The following is a 19,431-nucleotide window of genomic DNA, read 5'->3' as shown; positions in this document are numbered from 1 at the left end:
AGCTGTGGTGGAGGGGAAGTGCTGACTCCTAGAAATCCTTCCAGATGGTTTGGAGCATCTCTGCTGTAGCAGAATATTTTAACAATCTGGCTATGATTTTCTCGGCTGCAAAAATCGATTTCCTTCAAAGAAATTGCAGGAGCTGCAAAAACTAAAATACCAGAGAAACAGCATTAATTTTGCAGTTTAGAATATTGACCTTCTCCTCCCACAGTTTTCAGAGGAAGGAAAACTTCCTGGCAAATTGTTATTCCTGCTTATTAATAAACAAGAACTTAGAAAAAGAGAAAAAGCAGGAAAAAAATCCCACTCCAGCCATTGCAATGTAAAAAAATCTTTTTCCAATTGCTATTAAATCCATTTTCCATGTGTGTAACTAAAGGTGTCTCCTTTAGCAGCAGGGATTCTTCCTATTAGGAGTCACCTCACATCCAAGATATCAAGGTAAACCTGAGCCCAAACTCTGCTGTATTCTGCAATTCCTGAGCAGCAAATGTCGCTGCAGTTAATCAGAGAGGGACACATTCATCATTCCTGCAGCAGCTCCTGTGAGCACACCCAAGGGCACATCCTGAGCATTAATTTCAGGAGGCTTCAGGGAGCTCGTGCTGCTGTTGGGCTCCTCACACCTGACAGGTTCTTCTCACAGGATGCATGCAGGGAGAAGAAAATTAAAAATGGAAGAAAAATTATCTGTTATTAACCTCCAGCCATCCTCAGTGGTGGGCTGGGGTGTAAATTAGGATTTTTCTGTCACTGTGCCATGTTTTGTGTTCTACATTTTGGTATTTGAGACCTCAAACCAACACCCCATCCTTCTAAATACCAGTTTTAATGATATTTGCATGCAGCCCACTTCCTAATCCTGCCAAGTCCGAGGGCAAAGATTCAGGTAATCATTACCAAGCATATGAAAATATGCAGCAAGCAAATTGCTTGACTGTTTGAGCATTTTAATCTCTCTTTGCAAGGGAAGATGTAGCCTGGAATACCTGAGCAGACACAAAAACCCCACTGTTGTTATTAAAATGAGAGAGAATTATTTTTTCAAAAAATAGCAAAGCAAGCCCACAAATTGTTTTGACTTCAAGTGTTTATTTGGTTGTTGTCTGTAGTTCACCAAACCTGAAAGAAAATGAAAATATAACCTCCAGATCTTGCAGGATCATAATGATCTAAAGTTACTTTGATCTCGACTGATGCTTCTAGGCGGGGTTTAATAGAAATAATTGTTACAATATAATGATTAATTATAGTAATAATGTAATAGCTAAGGGCTTTGCAGTTATGTCTCGTAATACTTTCATTACTCATCCAGAGCAAAAGAAAAGAGATTAAATTAATGGGAAGCAGAAGCAGAACTGGGTGTTTTAATCAGGCTCATGCTTTCTGTTTCACTGGAAAATTGCTCCAAGAGGGATGCAGAGCCCAAGGTGGCAACAGCAGCTGCTGCTGGCCCTGGGGTGGGATGGATTCCCAGCCTTTGGGAGGAAAATTTGGAGAGAACTTGACAAATTGGGGAAGTGTGGGATAAAAAGGATGGCTTCAGTAAGCACAAGCACAGAGCAGTTCTCAGCAGGAATCACTGATTGGCTTCATCAGCACAGGCTGAGAAATGCCTCCTTGGGTTTATCCAGCATCCACTGGATGGCAAGAGAAGCACCTCTGGGAAGTGTTAGTCTGGCAGAAAAGGTAAAAATCATCCTGGAAAATGGAAGGAAAAGTGTTGTTGTAAGAGACTGCTGAGAACTGAGAAGGCCTCACCTCAAGTAAGCAGATTTACAACTTCACCTTCTTCAGGTCAGGAGAAGGTGGCAGAGGTGGTCACAGGGCTCAAAATCATGGCATTTGGGATAAAAAATACAGGTATCTTTAATTTAGGAGAAATTACGTCTGGGGGATGCACAACAGCCTTCAGAGGAATGAAAAATTCTCTACCAAGTTCCCTGGGGGTGATGGAAGCCAAGGGAGAGTTAAACTGCAGCAAGGCAGAAGCAGATTAGATGTCCCAAAATTGTTCTGCTCATGGGGAAAACACAGTGGGAGAGGCTGAGGGGAAGGTTTGGATCCTTTGTGAGTATTTTAGCTGCAGATGATCCTGCTCTGCTGGAGATGCCCATTTTTGATCCCTTTCATTTCTGGTTCTGTCAGTATTTCCCATAAAGACATGAATCAGTCAGGAAGAGCAAGTCGATAACTCTTACCAGGAAGAATAAATGATGAAATATTTGCCATTCCAGATTAACTATTTGATTATCCAAACCCTGGATTTTGTAGTTGCTAAAAATTTGTGAATATTTTGTTATATTTTGTGTATTTTAAGCAGTGTAGCACATCTGCCACGTGGAAAAGAGGTTCTTCAGCCTTTCTGTGAAATTGCATTTCACACCTGGCAAAATCTTATTGCCTCTGACTTCACAGCCTCTTCACTTCCTTGGAGCACCCACAGCAATTCCAGTGCTCAGAAAGGAGAGCAGAGACATCAAATATCAGCTCACAGCTCCAGAGTTTGGGCACAGATGGAGATAGGAAGAGAGCCTTCAGGTGGTTTTTATTCAGCCTATGCATGGTGTCTCCAAACTGAGGAAATACCCATCCGGGTTTGTGGCAGATTTAGAGGAAAAATATGAAAGAGAAGGGAAAAGATCTGCAAACCCCAAATATTCTGGTGTTTGCAGAGTTTTTCCCTGGAGCCAAATACCAGGAAGCTTAACAGATGTGGTCATGTCACTGTGGGATGGGAAGAAGCACAGAGTGAGGATGTTGGTAGAAAAATCCCTGCTGTGTGAAGGAAGTGGGATGATTTTATCATTTTAAATAAGCTTTAGTGGTTTGAATTTGACTTAATGAAACAATTCCTGGGTGCTCTCCTGTGGGAATGCTGGTCTGGGTGTGGAAGTGCACCCCACTTTAGGGGTGTTTTTTTTAAATATCTGTGTGAATATAAGCCATGGTGTTTTGCTTTAGCATATCTCACTGATAGCATCTGTTGCTGTATTAGCAGGCAGCAGCTCCGTTAATCTTCAAAGCATTTTATGAGCATTAACTAATGAATCCTCATGTTTTCCCTACATTAGCTCACCTCTTTAATAGGGAAAGAGGCCCCATGATCTTCCCAGCACTTGCAGAAGAGGCAGAGGCAGGTTTGGTGTTAAAATCTCTAAGTTTGGTGCCTTTCAAGGGGAAATGATGAATTCAAGGCTGTGTTTTGTGTTGAGGCTGCCCACTGAGGGCTCGGGGACCGGCGTTCAGTCAGAATTAAGCATTTATGAGATAAATTCCCTTTTTCTCCCCTTCATTTCCCTTCCCTCATTATGGAGGTCTGTTCCACACGAGGTTTGGGTACCTGGTGCTCAGGGGCTGCTCTGGAGAGCAGAGTTTTCCCAGAGCTTTTCTGGAACAGCTGGGGAAGGAGAGGATGGGGAATGCAGCAACGCATGGCTGCTCCTCTACCACCACCCTGTGGCACCCACACTGCTCATCCCCAGCGATGAGAGAATGTTTTACCATTCCTAAATGTGTTGTGGATCAGTCTCTGGTCTGAATGCACCATGGGGAAACAGAAAATCAAGGTGATGGTGCATTTCCTCAGCACAGGGAGAGGGGCAGGTGGATCAGAGGTGGATCAGTGCTGTCTCAGAGCTCTGGCAGCTCCCAGGGAAGGTGATGGGAGCCACTTGCTGGTGACTGGAGAAGGGAATTCGAGCTGGATGGATATTCCCACCTTGTTTGTCTTGATGCAATAGCCTTACCTTAAATCATAGCTCACACTCACATCTGAGGGTCCTTGTGGAAATGTCGACCCATTCCCTCCTTCCCAGCCTCTCCTTTCCCTGTCCACTCGTTTCCCATTTGGATGAAGGCTGTCTGTTCCCCCACCCTGCCTGACACCCACCAGGACAGGACTGGCCTGTGCTGATGCTAATTTTGCCTTCCATTTACGTGGGAAATAGAAAGAATCCAGCTCAGCCCCACCAGGACAGGACTGGCGTGTGCTGATGCTAATTTTACCTTTCCTTTACGTGGGAAATACAAGGAATCCAGCTCAGCCGCGGGATGGATGGGCTGTGAGCAGTGGCTGGGAAGTGTTGGTGGCGTTTGCCATCTCCTGGAGAATCCCAGCAACAGCAGAGGCACACGCTGAGCTGTGGCTGTGGTGCCTCAGGATTTCAGCTTTGATATTTTTCATCTGTTTGTACTCCTGCAGTTCTTTAGGGTGTAACTCCAAACTCCACACACAGTGTGAGCTGCTGCTTCCCCATTTGGGGCAGACACAACAATTCCTCTCCAGGCCTGGCAATCAAGGACACCTCAGTGCCTCAGGCCAGAGAGATGGGAACAAAAGTGAGTTGGGGGAGCAAACCTGGGGTCAGTGACTTCATTACCTGCAGCTGGAATTGGGAGATTCACCCCCAACATGCAAATGAACCAAACTTATCAAAATGTGAAAATTGTGACCCATCATCTATTTTTGGGTGTAGCCCTGGGGCTGTCCTAAATGTACCTGAAGGCCCTGTGATAAATAGAACTTTTTATTCCCTTAATTCTGTCTGGCCTGTGTTCTTAGGTAGTCCCAAAAGGCATCAGCTGATCCCTGCTGTGTCTCTTTCCCCAGAGCCTCCCCAGTGGCTGAAGAAGCCCGAAGGTGGGGTCTACAGCGTGGGGGCAAACCTGGTGCTGCTGTGCGAGGCCATCGGGAACCCCGAGCCCAGCATCCAGTGGAAGCTCAACGGGATGCCCATCGATGGTACGTGCAGGGCCAGGCTGCTCCTCCAGGCCCTGCCCAGGTGGGGTGTCTCTGTAGCACCCACTTTGGGGGGACCCACAAGTCCTAACACGCTGAGTGATGTTTGGTGTGGCACCCCTTTAGATATGAATTGTTTATTTACTTAAATAAACTAATATTTAAATAGGATTCTTGAAGAGGGTGGTGGTGAACATTGCACATGTGGAGCTGTGGTACCTTTGAGGTGCTGCCCTGTAACTCTCCCATCTTTTGGGGATCTGGAACAGCTCGAGGGCTCCTTTGTGCTTCTGAGTAAGCCCAGGTGGCTGGGGAGCACTGATGTAGCAGTATCATTATTATCATTTCACAAAGTCTCTGAGGTGAATTTACTGGAATTAGGTGCTCTGGAGTACACTCCTCAGGTCATGGGACTGCTGGCAAAGGCAGAGCCCTGGAACTCACCGACTCTTTGCACAGTCTTGGTTGGAACCTCAAGATGTTCTTTCCTTTGGCTTCCGAGCAGTGAGGAGAGCCTGGGAGCTCCCCAGTCACGGTGTTCCTCCAGCTCCTGACACAATCTGGTGTTTTCCAGGCAGGACCTTCCGAGGGAGAGTCTCCACCAGGGAGATCAGCCTGACCAACCTGCAGCTGCAGGACAGCGCCGTGTTCCAGTGCGAGGCCACCAACAAGCACGGCACCATCCTGGCCAGTGCCAACGTCAACGTCCTCAGTGAGTCCCCTGTGTCCATTTCTCTCGGGGTTCTGATGGTCAGGGTGGCCCCAAGAGATTGAAAAGAGTCTTTGCTTCCCTGGCCTGACACAGCCAAAGAAGGAGCCTGGAATGCTCCGATTGTGCTTTCAAGGTTGTTTATTTCTTCTTATCTGAACATTCTCTGACCTGCTGAGCTCTGCCTAGCAAGGAGCCCATGGCAGTCTGCTGTGAGCCTTGGGCAGCTCCCACCTTATAGACTCGAAACTCTGTGTCTGTGTTTAAAATTTATTACCAATTCCCATCACCTGTGTTAGACTGTGAATCTCTACCTTGAACCAAAAGAAAAGTGCCACCATCACACAAAGACATGGAGGACAAGCGAAAGGGAAAGATGGTCAGGACACGCCCAAGTTCATCCATCTTGTACCCCCTTGAACCCCATTCTAGAAATCCCAAAATTCTACTATTCCTGTAGATAGCCTGTGTTAATTCAAATGTCACACTACAAAAACCCTTGAGGCTTATAATTCCTCATACAAAATTGGCAGTTTTTTCCACAGGCTAAAATCGAAGCCACAGGTGTTTTTGACTTCATGCCAAGGTCTCTGAGCCCTTGCCAGGGTCTGGAGCCAGCCAGGGCAGCCAGAGGGATGTGCTGGACTCCGACACCCCGGGCTGTCCCCTCCCAGAGAGCACATCAACAACCCAAGCTGAATCCTCAGAGCAGCCTGGGGCTTGTCACCATCTCATGGTTCCTTTGGCTTCTATGGTTTCTTTGCCTTGTCATGAGCATCTCATGATTCCTTTGAACTGGCCCCAGATTTTAAGAAATGTCCAGATTGATGCCACAGTTTTTATCATGGGCAGTGTTATGTGCTTAGCACAGGCACCCCTGAGCTTTGATATCTTTTAAAAACATGGTTGTGGTTGTGCTCAAAAACTTGAATTCAGACACAGTGAAACCACTGTGGACTGAATTGTGACCACAAAACTGGTTTTGAATTATTAAGTGTATTTTTAATCTTTATTTCAGTTGTGATGCTCATTCTGTTCCTTGAAGAAAGGGAGTGAGGGTAATTTTGTCAATAAAAAACATCTCCAGAGGCAGCAGAACTGGGTCTATTTTCTCTCCTGGATGTTTCAATTTCTGACATGTCCAGCAGTAAACCCCTGTTATGTCTGTCAGTGAAGCTTCTGAGAGCTCAGCTGCTCACTGCAACTCTTCCAAACACCTGTGAAATTCCCATTAAACACCCCAGCCTCTCACCCTTGCTGGAAAAAGGCAGGATGCAGGGCCAATATTTATGTTCCTAGTTCTGAAATGCAGTGCTGCTCACCCTGAATTCTCTGCTGCAGATATTGCCCCCCTGATACTGACCCCAGATGAGGAAAACTACGCCACGGTCGTGGGTTACAGCGCCTTCCTGCACTGTGACATCTTTGCCTCACCTGCAGCAGATGTCAGATGGTAAGATACTGGGAATTGTTGTTTTTTTTTCATGTGAAACAAGTTTGAAAAGTCTGCTACCTACTATTTCTACAGAGCTAAGAATATAAATGTGCAACAAAACTGGATATAATTTAAATTCTCTGTGTTTAAATGCTCTTTCAAGAATTCTGAAGAATTGGTTTGGAAAAAAAAGATTTCCTGGAAGTCCCCATTACCTGTTTGAGACAAATGCCAGGCTATACATTAAGCAAAACCATGCTGTTTATAGCCAAATCCTGCTGCAGCTTCATCAGTTTAATGCTGGCAACCCTTCAAGTTTGGGCACACTGTTGAGGTGGAAACACAGTGACTTACAGAACACATTTACCTGGACATGTTTCCATAGGTTTGGAAATCACAGGATTGTCACAGCAGCTGACAGGTGCAATAAAATTGCAGGTGGCAGCTGTAGATTAAAGACAGAGTATTTTAAAGAACTTTTTAGGCTCTGTCTCTGTGGGTTTGGTGTGCAGGACTCTCACTAATCCTGACTTTAATTTCTCAGTGGCAAAACCGAGTCCTAAAATTCCCCTGCAATAACCCCTAACCATGAACTAACTCTTCCTGCAGTAACCCAGGCCTGTTTTTATCACCTTTAGGACTAAAGATGACAGCATAGAGCCCCTTTCAACGTTTCACTACGAGTTAAACAAGAACGGCACCCTGGAGATCAGGGATGCGAAGAAGGAGGATTCGGGGTCCTACGCCTGCTGGGCTTCAAATTCTGTGGGGAAAAGAGCAATCACTGCTAATCTGGATATAAGGGGTGAGAAAAGAAAAAAATCTTTCACAGTTGCTAAGATTTTATGACAATTTTTATGTATTTTATGCTAAGATTTTATGTTTTTCAGGAAGTAGTGAATATTCAGTCCTGTGACTTTAGGAATTCTCTGGATATTACAACCTAAAATTGTCACAGGCCTCATATATATATATATATGAGCCTTTAAAACAGTCCCAACTTTTCAGCTGGATTTCTCACATGCTGCTCATTTTCTTCTGGATTCTTGCAGAAGCTGCACAAGCCACCAAAAATTTGCATTTACATATTAACTTGAAAGGATTTTGCCTCCTTTTTGTCACTGCCCTGTTACACTCAGCTCTTGGCTGACCCTTGGGAGCCTTCCCTGTGCTCCTGAGCTTGGTGGGGTCTTTGTTGATCCAGATGTGTTCCTGCTTCCCCCTGAGCTGTGGGATTCCTTTCCCTAAAATTCCTTCCTGATCTGTTGATCAGAATGCACATCCCAAACTGGATAACTCCCACAGTGGGCACCAAACACGTTGCAGGGTGCTGCTGGTTGAAGGACTTTGCACTGGGTTTTGCCTGTTTGTTGATAAATATTTTTAAACAGAGCAAATAAAAATCCTCAGATGCGTTTACTTTGAAATTTGAGATCCATCCCTTGTGCTGCAGCTCAAAAAAAAAAGAAAAAAAAGAAAAAAAAAAAACCTAAAAACCAAACACTTAAATACTCAATTAGCAAAGCTCTCTGATGTAGGTTTGCTGTGACAAACTTGAGGAAAAAGCCCATTCTTTGTGTTCCATTTCCACCCACTCCCTTGGCTTTGGGAATTTTACAGTGGTAATAAACATGAAAATGTACAATGAAAATCTCACAGAGCAACATTTCACTGCAAAAATAAATTCAGCTTAGCGTTTTCTTCTTACTTATTCATCTGTTTCTGCATTCAGATTATAGTCAATTAAAAGAACAAACTTGATTGCAATAATTTTTTCTCACTTGACTTTAATAGGCTTGTAATTTTTCTTGGATCATTGCCAAAGCTTATTTCAAATGGCAATTAGACATAAAAATCATATTCAAACCTTTTTTTTTTTATCATCCATTTCATGACAAGCTGCTAACAAGGATTTTCACCTGTACCTTTTTTATTTTTTGTGAATTTTTTTTTTTCTGGAGCTCTTTGGTTTGGAGCACACTAAAAAATGTTTCAAGAAAAAAAAATGTTTGAAGATAAAAAAATGTTTGAAGATAAAAAAAAAAAAAAAGAAATCCTGGCAAATATCTATTTCAAACCCCACCATCCTTGACTTGAAATGTTTGTATATATGACAAAAATAGACATGATTTTTGCTCCTGAAGTTGATTTGTGTAGATGAAGTGCTTGGAGAAAATTTGATATAATAGCCCCTCTCTCACCTAATCAAAGTGTTTTTCTGTGATCAATCAGATGCTACAAAACTTGTTGTTACTCCGAAGAACCCCCGAGTGCTGAAATCACATTCCATTTTATTGAAATGCCAGGCTGAGTATGATTCCCACTTGAAACACAGTTTTAAATTATCCTGGAGGAAGGATGGAGATGAGCTGCCAGTCAACAGCACGGAAGGTGGCAGGTGAGTGGGGAAGGAACAAGGCTGTTCTTGATCTCAGCTGGATAATCTGGTGTGGTGCTGGAGCTGGAGCTCCATTAAACATGAGCCTTAATAGCTTGAAATGCAAATTTATGTCTGCAAAGAATTCTTTATGCGATACAGGCGTAGATCTGCATTTTATACACATCTAAATATAAATGCAGCAGTGTGAGTTTTGAGCCAAATGGGTTTGGGTTTATTAACTCTGTTGCCATCATAGCAGCATATAAAGTTATATATTATTATATACATTATATATATATATATATATATGTATAATATAAATGTTGGCCCGACCCAAGAACACAACCCTGACCCCAGTGCAGGTTGTTTCTCCACTTCAGTGGAACCAGTATTTTCTTATAGTTTGCACTTATTTGGCCAAAGCAAAGTCTTTGCAATGTTGAAATGATGGCAAACAGGTTTCAGGGATTCTGCCATGAATCTTTCCTACATATGAGTTTAGGATTTGCAGGCTGAATTTTGCCCTATTTTTGGGTGTTCATTGACCTCAGGGGGCTGGAGCTCAGCCTTTATTCCACAGAGTGGTCCCATAGGGGGAAACAGATGTCTTTATTAATTACCACGGGAAAGAGATGATTTCCTAAATACTGGGGAGGCTGAAAACCCCACTGAGCCCTCGTAGGATGGTGAGGCAGTGCCATGGAAACTCCGTGTCTGCCACGGAGCCCATGGCCTTGGATCCTTGGCAGCTTCCCTGGTGTTTTTGACATGACACAAATGCCTTGGGAATGCTCAGTTTCCCTCAACCTTTCAAAAATTCCATCATAAACCCCATATATTTGTCTCATTAATGACGTGCCAAAATCCTATGGCCCAGATGCTCATCCAGTGCATCTCAATGAGCTTCTTTTCAGAGCAGGATTGACAGGCCAGCCTCCAGCCACAGAGGCTAAATTGCCACAAAATACAAATAAAACTCCTCAGCACAGTGTAGAGCAGAGCCACAATCCCATTTTAATGTGGTAGGTTCAGTGTGCCAATTTAATGAACATGCCAAGTTCTATTATGAACAGTTTTTCAGAGAACAACATTTGTGTGTCATCTTACATATTTTTCTCGTCCTTATTACCTTTTTTTTTGTTTGTTTTATTTATTTTTTTTTGCCCTGCAGGATAATTCTGGACAGGGATACCCTGTTCATATCCAGTGTTCTCCTGGAGGATCAGGGGGTTTACAGGTGTGTGGCCAGCACTGCCCTGGACTCTGCTGAGGCTGAGACACAGCTGATTGTTCTGGGTAAGGCTGATTTTCCTTGCAGCAGGAATTGCCACTGCAGCACTTCTTTGCTTCTTTTCACAGAGCCTCAATAACCCAATTTCACAGAGCCTCTCAGTCCTTAAGCTCAGCTGTGCTGTCCCTTATCTCTGGGAATGGTGATGCTGACACAAACTCGATTTATTTTCATTGTTGGTGTAGTAAGATGAGGCAGCATTTTTGCCTCAGTTCAGTGGCTGCAGGAATTGCCCAGGCTGGAAGGTGTGAGAGCATACTAAGAATGTTTCTGCTGCTGCTTTGAAGTCCTTGGCCAGTCCTTCACAAGAATTGGACTGTTTTTTGAAGGCCATCAGACCAATATTTGGATGTGCATATCTTCAGAAGATCAGTGTGAGTTAAGCACCTAAAAGGAATTAATTCTATCTGTCAACCTGAGCATGAATGATTGTCCAGGGGCAAGGAGCAGAGAAGAGCCTTGACCCCCTGGGTCTGAAGCTTGTCCTTCTGAGAGCATCCTCACCACCTGAAGGAACCCTTGGAATTAAGAGTTGGAATTAACTTGTGGAGTGCTGTGTCCAAGGGCAGCAGCCAAAATTCTGCTTTGTGGTCACAATTTTGGCCAGCCTGGTCTAAGTGAAAGTGTCCCTGCCCATGGCAGGGGGCTGAAATTAGATAATCTTTAAGGTTTTTTCCAACCCATTTTGTGATTTAATGATTCTCTAACAGCTTTGCATCATTTTAATTACATTTATTTTTGCTTCATTTTACATTGTTTTTTATTGCTGGCAGTGATTGCAGCAAGAAATAAGTCAATCTGCCCTTCAAGATGTTTTTCCACTTTAAAGGAGTAATATTTTTCAGTAAATAGTAAATTAGAAAGATGTTGTGCACGTTATTTATGGTGCTGTGTCCTTCAGTGCTGTATAATTCAAAATGTTTGCAGATTATTCGTTACTTCACTTATGAAAATTTCATAAAGCATTTTATTGCTTTTTAAAAAGGTGCTTTGCAGAAGAAGAAAAACAGTTTTGTGCTCTTTTCCCTTGGTTATTGCATATGAGAAAGGTCTTGGTGAATTAACTCCATCTTATTTTCCAAGTGAAAAATTCAGGATTTTGCAGTCAAGGACTGGTGGGCTGACTGAAGAACTAAACAGAGACATCAGATTAGGGGCAACTAAGAGTAAAATAAAGATTCAATTAGAATAATTCTAAGTATTTGTTTGGTAGAGGGGTGAGAATATTTAAGATGCACCATCACCATCTTGAAATTAATATATTGAATTTTAATCAGCTGTACTCCGAAGATAGAGCAGAAACATGGCTGCAGATTAAACTGTGCTTTCCTGATATTTTCCCAGCTACAAGACAAATAGGGCAAGAAATAAAAAGAAAATGAAAAATAATCCAAACATAAACATTTCCATTTCTTGATGTAGCCTTAGATAAAATTTCAGTATTGTAATTTTTAAAAAATCAGTATGAACACAGTGAATTTTTTTCACAATGACAAAGACAGTTGTGGTGGTGGAAATTACTAGTTTTTCTGTAATAAATGACATTGTCAGTTAAAAGTTTAGTTGGGACAACATTAGTTGGGCTGGCAGGTGGTGAATTTCCAGTTGCCCATGAATGTAGATCCCCATGGCAGGGATGATGAATATTCTCCTTTCCCTCACACCCTCAGAGGCCAAGTTCAGGGGCTGCCAGAGCTGAGTCACCTTCTCCCATTCCCATTTGTCACAGGGTAAATCCACATGATGCTGGCACCCATTAATGATTCAGCAGATCTTGGGGCTGATTTGGAAAAAAAAAATCTGTTGCTGCAAGCACAATAATGCAGAGAAAGGGAGACGGATTCTAGAAGGATTTTTTGTTTATAAGGGAAAAATCAGCCAAAAGATTTGGGATTTTTTTTAGGCAATTCCCACTTTCCAGACGCTGTCCATCTTGAAATCAGGAGGTGTTTCACTGATGCTGTTGAGCCATGGATGGATGAAATGACTCGTGCAATTTCAGAAGGCAAACTGAGCATTTATTCAAAAGCACTTCTCTCTTTTATAGAGAGAAGTTCTCTTTTATAGAGAACATTGTGAACATTAATTCCATTGGTCTTAGAGTAAACACATTTCACCTGACTGGCACACTGGACTCAGGTCAATGTGGCAGAACATATCTATAAACAATATGAACAGAAAGTAAGATAATTGATTGTTTACATTCCTCTTGGACTTCTTCCCAGGCTTAGCCTGGCAGGAATATTTCTCTTTTTTCTCTGACTGAACTGAGAATATCCACATTTCACCACCATCTTCACTGACTATGCTGTTCCAACCCTCTGGAAAATGCCAGGACAGAGATACCTTGCTGTGCTCACAACACTTCTTTATTTCTCAGATGTTCCTGACCCACCAGAAGACCTCCAGCTCTCAGAAAACCAAAACCGGAGTGTTCGACTCTCCTGGAAAGCTGGGGCCAGCCATAACAGCCCTGTTAATGGTAGGAAGAGGTTTCCAGCACAACTTTTTGGGGCTGTTCAGAATTCTGGCACATCCTGGTTGTCACAGGACACAAACCCTGCTGATAGCCAGGTTTAATCACTTTTACTATGGCAGTACATTTCCACCCGCGGTGTTCACGCTAAGTTATTTTTTTAATCTTTTTTTCTTTGTTTTTTGTCCTTTTTCCTGCCCAGAGTCAATTATAGAGTTTGAAGAGAACCGCTGGGAGCCGGAGAGGTGGCAGGAGCTCAGCAGAGTGCCAGGGAACGACACCACAGCCCTGCTGTCCCTGGCCCCGTATGTGAATTACCAGTTCCGCGTGGTGTCCGTCAACGCCGTGGGCAGGAGCCAGCCCAGCACACCATCCCTGCGCTATGCAACCCCTCCAGCTGGTAAACCTGGCTCTGGTTTCCTAAATATTAGTATTTTCAGTGCTTTTTTTTGAAATATCTGTGCCCTCCCATGCTCCAGAGGGTGTGGAGGGACCAGGGTAGCTTGCGCTGCTCAGTGGCAGCCTCAGGGATTATTAAAAGTAGGTCCTGTGGTGGGAATTACCCCCAGCTGGTTTGGTGGACTGGAATAACCCCACAAAAAGTAATTTTGGTGGGGCAGGAGACCATTTAAATGGACTGTATTAACTAAAGCAGTGCATTTTCAGAGAGGTAAAATCAGCTGGAGGATATCTCGTGACAAGTCATATTCTGATATTGTAGATATTAATGAGATGGGAACCCTTCTGGGGTGAATTCTTCAGTGATTGGTAAAAAAGAGCAGCCCAGCAGTTGCACATCAAATGTCCAAGTATTGTTTTGAGCATTTGATGTGCAGTTAGAAGAAATTTAAATTTTAATGACCCAACTTGCTGCGCTGCATAAATTCCCGAGGATGCCAAAGGGAGGAGTCCACGCTGCTGAGTTTTCCTACACCTCCAGCACCTCACTCTGTTGATTTTCCACCCTTTGCATACCTCCATGGACAAACAGCTCCTGGTGAAGGGCTGGGTTTACAGGGAGCCTTTTAGGAGCACTAATCTTGTCAAAAATCTCCATTTACAGAGCATTCACTGGGGCAGAAAATGTTGTCTCCCTGAAAGTAATTTTAGAGGCCAACTGTTCAGCACAGCATTTGCATTCCTTGGCATTTTCTCTCTTTTTTTTCCCCATTTGCACCAATTTCAGGTCCCTCTTCAGCTTTCCAGCTGTGTGTGCACCTCTAATGATGCACCTTCTGTTTGCTATCCCCACAGGGAGAAAAATCTCTTCCTCATAATCCCCCCACATCTGGTGCTTTCAAATCTAAAAGTCACAGTTCCATGTTAGCTGATGGCTCCAACCAACAGGGGCACTTAGGAATCCAAACTTCATAAATGATATACTTGGGTCCCATCAGCTTGGCTGATTCAAGTCGTTCATCTCATGAACAATTTTTGTCTAAGAGTCTGTCACTAATAGAGGAATTTCCCATCCTTTCTGGCATTTAAACGCTAAATGCAAATAAATGGGATGTGCAGACTAACCTTGTCACCTGTGTGGTTTCAGCTCCAGATAAAAACCCAGAGAATATCCGAGTTGAAGCTTCTGAACCCAATGAAATGGTGATGAAATGGGAGGTAAGGCAACATTAGCAAATCCTATAGGAATGATCCTTTATTCTTTTGAAAGGTGAATTTGACTTGTGTATATTCTGCATTTTCAACCCCAGTATCATTTTTATTTCAAAAGACTGGTTTTTTATGTCTGACTTCAGAAGATATTAAAAAAATATGGAATTCCAGTAAAGCATAGTGAGAATTCACCAAAATTTGCTCTTCTCTGCCTCTTTTATGCAAGAAACTAATTCAAATAATTGTGGTTTTATCCTGCTCTGCAATTAAAATTACCAGGCAGGCCCAGGGAGGAGATGGGTGGCTCATGGCTTCTGTCCTTCCAGCCTGGAAGTTTAAAAACACCACAGATCCCTTGCCCAAGAGAATGAGAGCTTGAATTTTTACACCATGAACTGAAGAAATGTGGATAAACTCCAAAGCCTGTGATGTGCATCAAAGGAATTATGTAAAAGTCTTGAGGATGGTTTCCAGACTTTAGATTTCCTGGGTTTTAAGCCTCAAGCTTCTGTGCCAGCAGTGGAGTTATGTATTCCTTCATTTAGCACAAATATCCACAACTGTGGAGGGAAGCAGGTTTTTGTTGAGGCTGGAATTACACACAACTTGCATGAGATTTACTCCTCAATCTGCTGCTCCCAGCAAAGAACAATAAATGTTTTCCCAGTGGGAAGTCATGGTTTGGGGTAGAATTGCGTCCAAAAGGAGATGGCCCTCAAGATCCATGGGCTTGGATTTGGAATGGGATTTTTAGCCCAGAGTCAGGAGAGAAGAATTCTGCCTCTCAGAAAAAGTTGGATTTGATCTTGGAGGTCCTTTCCAACTTTAATGAATCCACAAAACACAGAGTTTTAGTACCCAGTATGTTTACTGGGAAATACTGGGATGGCCAACGCACCTTTGAGAACCAGAAACTTCATAATCACTGCTCAGACAGGGCAAAAGTGGAAGTGAAAGCTGAGACTGAAAGGAGAGAATGGGATGGAAAAGCTTGGTTAAATCTTGTTGAATCATTAAAATGTTGTTAAACAGGATATTCATTTATTCATGGCATTTCCTGTGTGCTTTTCAGAGGAACTGCTGGGCACTGCACAGGCTATTTCTGACAGACAAAGGCTGCAGAATGATGTCAATCTGCCTATTTTGGATTAAGAGACCAGCTGAGCTTTAGTGACTGGGATTTTCAGCCAAGGATTTGCAGCCTTAAGGGAGCTCAAAATAAAAGTCAAGCAGTGCTGCAATTTAACTCTATACAAGAAATCAGCTTTTTAGGAGGAAACTTTTACTTCTCCAGCTTCTCTTGGAAATCCCATTCCCTGGGGTCTGCTGTGGAGGTGGTGCCTGTGAGAAATCTCCCAATCTCCCAATTCCTTTGCCTCAGACATCCCAAAGGTTCTCACAGCAGAGCAGATCAGTGGAAATTTTTGCAGATCCCCCGAATTTAAGTCTCCACGTGCATGAGGAGCATCAAAGGGGAATAATTTTCAACTGGTATTTGATGCTATTTCCTGTCACACCTCTTGGATACAAACCAGCTATTATATATTTCATATTTGACTATATTTAAATATTATTAAAGACAGCCTATATGGTGGGAAACACCCACAGCTGTTCCAGTGTTTAGCTTTTTTGGTAGGGTAGGTGATTATTTAATTTTCTTAATTAAAGTAGAGCATTTTCAGAGAAACAAACTCAACTTGAGGATGTCTCATGACAAGCTATTGCTATACATCTCCTAATATTTTATAAATTCATGTTAATTAGCCAGAAACCCTGCTGGGATGAATTCTCCAGCTGATTGGTAAAAGCAGAGTGGCCCAGCAGTTGCACATTAAATGTCCAGGCGTAATTTCAACCATTTGGTGTGTAGTTAGAACAAATCTAAATTTTAATGACCCAACTTGCTGTGCTACATAAAATTCTAGGATTAAATGCAAATTTTATCTCTGCTAAAAGGCACACACAGCCTTATGCCAAACTATGCAATTCAGTAGTGCTGAAGGCGTGTGGTTTCACCTCACACAGGAAAACCTGTGGCAAAACAAAACCTGATGTGCGTAGGAGACAGAAATTAATCTGGATTTTAATGCAAGCCTTTCATCCTCCTTTATCTTGAAGTCACGATGTTGTTCCAATCATCCTAAAATTAAAAGGACAGCAAAACCTGAAAGATTGGGGGTTTTGCCCTTTTTCTATCTCAGTGTTGTATCACACATTCCAAAACCATCCCCCTCAAAACCTCAAAGATTGGGGGTTTTGCCCTTTTTCTATCCCAGTGTTGTATCACACATTCCAAAACCATCCCCCTCCCCTTGGGCTGCTGGTTTGTGATTGCAGCAAAGGCAGACAAGATCTCTTTTAACTTTTCCCCAGCCACTGAAGCCCATGGAGAGGAACGGGCCGGGGCTGGAGTACAAGGTCAGCTGGAGGCAGCGGGGTGTGGAGACCGACTGGAACGAGGAGCTGGTGAAGAAGCACTCCCTGAGCGTGCGGAACGTGCCCACCTTTGTGCCCTACGAGATCAAAGTCCAGGCCGTGAATAATTTGGGATCTGGCCCGGAACCAAACATCACCATTGGATATTCAGGAGAGGACAGTGAGTGGCAGGAACTTGCCTGTAAAAATGGGGGTTTCTCATGCTGCAGAACGCTCAGGGGTGGAGTGATGGATTGGGCAGCCCAAAGCTGCTGGAGTTCCAGGGCTCAGCCTGATGGGCTCCATGAGGCGTGGACGTGACCCGTGCTGGGTGTCTGGATGCCAGCCTGCTGGAGTGTGAGGGGTTTTTTTGGAAAGGTCACTTGTGCTCTCATTAATCTCCGTTGTTGGCTGAGTCTGGGTACTTGTTTGAAGGCCACAGTCCATGAGAAGTCTCTGAAGTGTAGCAGTCAGGTTGTACTTGGTAAGGAAAAAATCTTTGGGCTCTCTGAGGCTTGACCCAACAGTTTAATGCTGTCAGAAGTTAAATACTTGGACAATTAAGGACAAACTCGCAGGCACTGAGTGTTTGAGTGAATTTGCAGGCAAAGCCACGTTTCCACGTGTGCTGGTGTTACCTTGCCCATGAGTCCCTGAAGAATGTGTCATCTTCTCCAGCCTGGGTTTCTGCCCCTTGGTTTTCCATGGCTCCCAGGCAGAGTGTCAGTGCTGGAAATGGACTCGGTCGTGTCAGACAGGAGAATCCCCTCTGCCCACCCAGAGGTGGGAACAGGAAGGTCTGGTGGTGCAGAAGAGGTGGCAAATAGTGAGAATGAGGAGATAGAAACTCCACAGTGTGTTTATTTTTTTTGTCTCTCTGTGATGAGTCTAATTTTGCATCTACCAGTGGAAAATCTTCCTCGCAATTTAGTTGTCAATGGATCAAGGCCTCCTTTTTTCAGGCACTGTAATAGCTCTCTGTGTTATGCAGTGATTAAAATCCTACTGTTTAATGAGCTGAGTTGTAAAATGAAATTGATTATAAAAAAAAAATTATGATTGCCTTCTTGAGTGCTGTGTTAATAATTTTTTTATTCTTCTCACTGCTGTAAGCATTGCTTGAAACAGGAAATCATAAATACTGGTGCAGAAATTCATGTGTCCCAGTACACATGTATCTCAACCCTCAGCAGAAAAATACAGAAAAATAATGTTTATTGTCCCATTCCACCCACTGGATGCAGGTGGAATGGCTTTTTGCTTGCCCACAGTGAGATTGCATGAAGTGGCACAGCTAGAGCTGGAAAGCCAAGCCCTGGAGCTGTGAACAGTGTGAATCTGTGGTTTTGGAAGTGTTTTTAACACCTGGGGCTTTTGTTTTTACAGTTCCAGATGCTGCTCCTTCAGGCGTGTCGGTGGAGGTTGTGAACAGCACCCTGGTCAAAGTCTTCTGGTTTGGGATACCGAGGGACAGAGTTCGTGGGCACTTAAGAGGCTACAAGGTTACAAATCTCTCTATCAGTATTTGTATGTAGTTGAATAAATTATCAAATTATTGCAATGATTGCTGATTTCAGTCTTTTGTTTTTGGAAGGTGAGAGAGATGATGATCATGCTCATCCCCATATACAATATAATTTGTTATAGAAATCCCAATCTCCTCGCAGGTCAGCTGGTGGAGAACAAGAAGCATGCTGGATGGAAAGAGGCATCACCCAGAGAAACACTTCCTGACGTTCGTAGGAGACAGGAACTCTGGGATGATTCCTGGCCTGGAGCCCTTCAGTGAATTCCACTTGACAGTTTTGGCTTTCAACTCCAGAGGAGATGGCCCTGAGAGCTCCCCCGTGGTGTTTGAAACTCCAGAAGGAGGTAAGACAAGAGGAAAATATGGGATGGAGGGTCATAAATTGAAATTGTCCTTGGGACAAAGTGAGTTGATTTCCTTATTTAAGGGGATAGTAAAAACTCCACTATTTGTAGAACCCTTCTCTCAAAAGGGGAGCTGTGGGCATTGAGCTACATTATATCCTCATTTAACAAAGATTTGTAGGGACAGACCTGTTCACTCTCCTCTGAAAGCTCATCCCTGTGTCTTCCAGTCCCTGAACAGCCACGTTTTCTCAGGATCCTGAACTTTGACAAGGACTCAGTCACTCTGTCCTGGGGACTTCCCAAGAAAGCCAATGGCCACCTCACTGGCTACATTCTGCAGTACCAGATAAGTATGTGCCTTGTTTGCTTTGAGTTCATAATTAAGGAAAATTCCCAGTTGTGATGTGCACAGAGGCTGCTGGAGGGCAGCCTGCAGTTTTCCATGCATTTTTTTTTCCCCATGGAAGCTCCCATTGCTGCCATTCCCTGTCCCAC

At 43.4% G+C, this 19,431-nt stretch overlaps 1 protein-coding gene across 15 annotated transcripts in view; it reads left to right on the top strand.

Annotated features, from left to right (window-relative positions):
- The window catches only part of CHL1 (cell adhesion molecule L1 like), a 148,050-nt gene that overhangs the window by 112,754 nt on the left and 15,865 nt on the right, over positions 1–19,431 (top strand). For all 15 annotated transcript variants that reach the window (XR_012057862.1, XR_012057861.1, XM_072934661.1 and 12 more), the window contains 13 exons: positions 4,616–4,747; positions 5,319–5,456; positions 6,795–6,906; positions 7,527–7,693; positions 9,121–9,286; positions 10,440–10,564; positions 12,940–13,041; positions 13,238–13,435; positions 14,582–14,652; positions 17,020–17,242; positions 18,448–18,563; positions 18,729–18,933; positions 19,164–19,286. Coding sequence is in view for 13 of the 15 variants with exons in the window: in XM_072934661.1 (XP_072790762.1) it covers positions 4,616–4,747; positions 5,319–5,456; positions 6,795–6,906; positions 7,527–7,693; positions 9,121–9,286; positions 10,440–10,564; positions 12,940–13,041; positions 13,238–13,435; positions 14,582–14,652; positions 17,020–17,242; positions 18,448–18,563; positions 18,729–18,933; positions 19,164–19,286 (1,878 nt within the window). In the remaining 2 variants the exon portion in view is untranslated. The remainder of the gene's footprint in view (positions 1–4,615; positions 4,748–5,318; positions 5,457–6,794; positions 6,907–7,526; positions 7,694–9,120; positions 9,287–10,439; positions 10,565–12,939; positions 13,042–13,237; positions 13,436–14,581; positions 14,653–17,019; positions 17,243–18,447; positions 18,564–18,728; positions 18,934–19,163; positions 19,287–19,431) is intronic.

The sequence above is a fragment of the Taeniopygia guttata genome, chromosome 12, assembly GCF_048771995.1.
Source record: "Taeniopygia guttata chromosome 12, bTaeGut7.mat, whole genome shotgun sequence".
Classification (NCBI taxonomy): domain Eukaryota; kingdom Metazoa; phylum Chordata; class Aves; order Passeriformes; family Estrildidae; genus Taeniopygia; species Taeniopygia guttata.
Note: the sequence above shows the minus strand (reverse complement) of the source record. Positions and strands in the feature narration are given on the sequence as shown.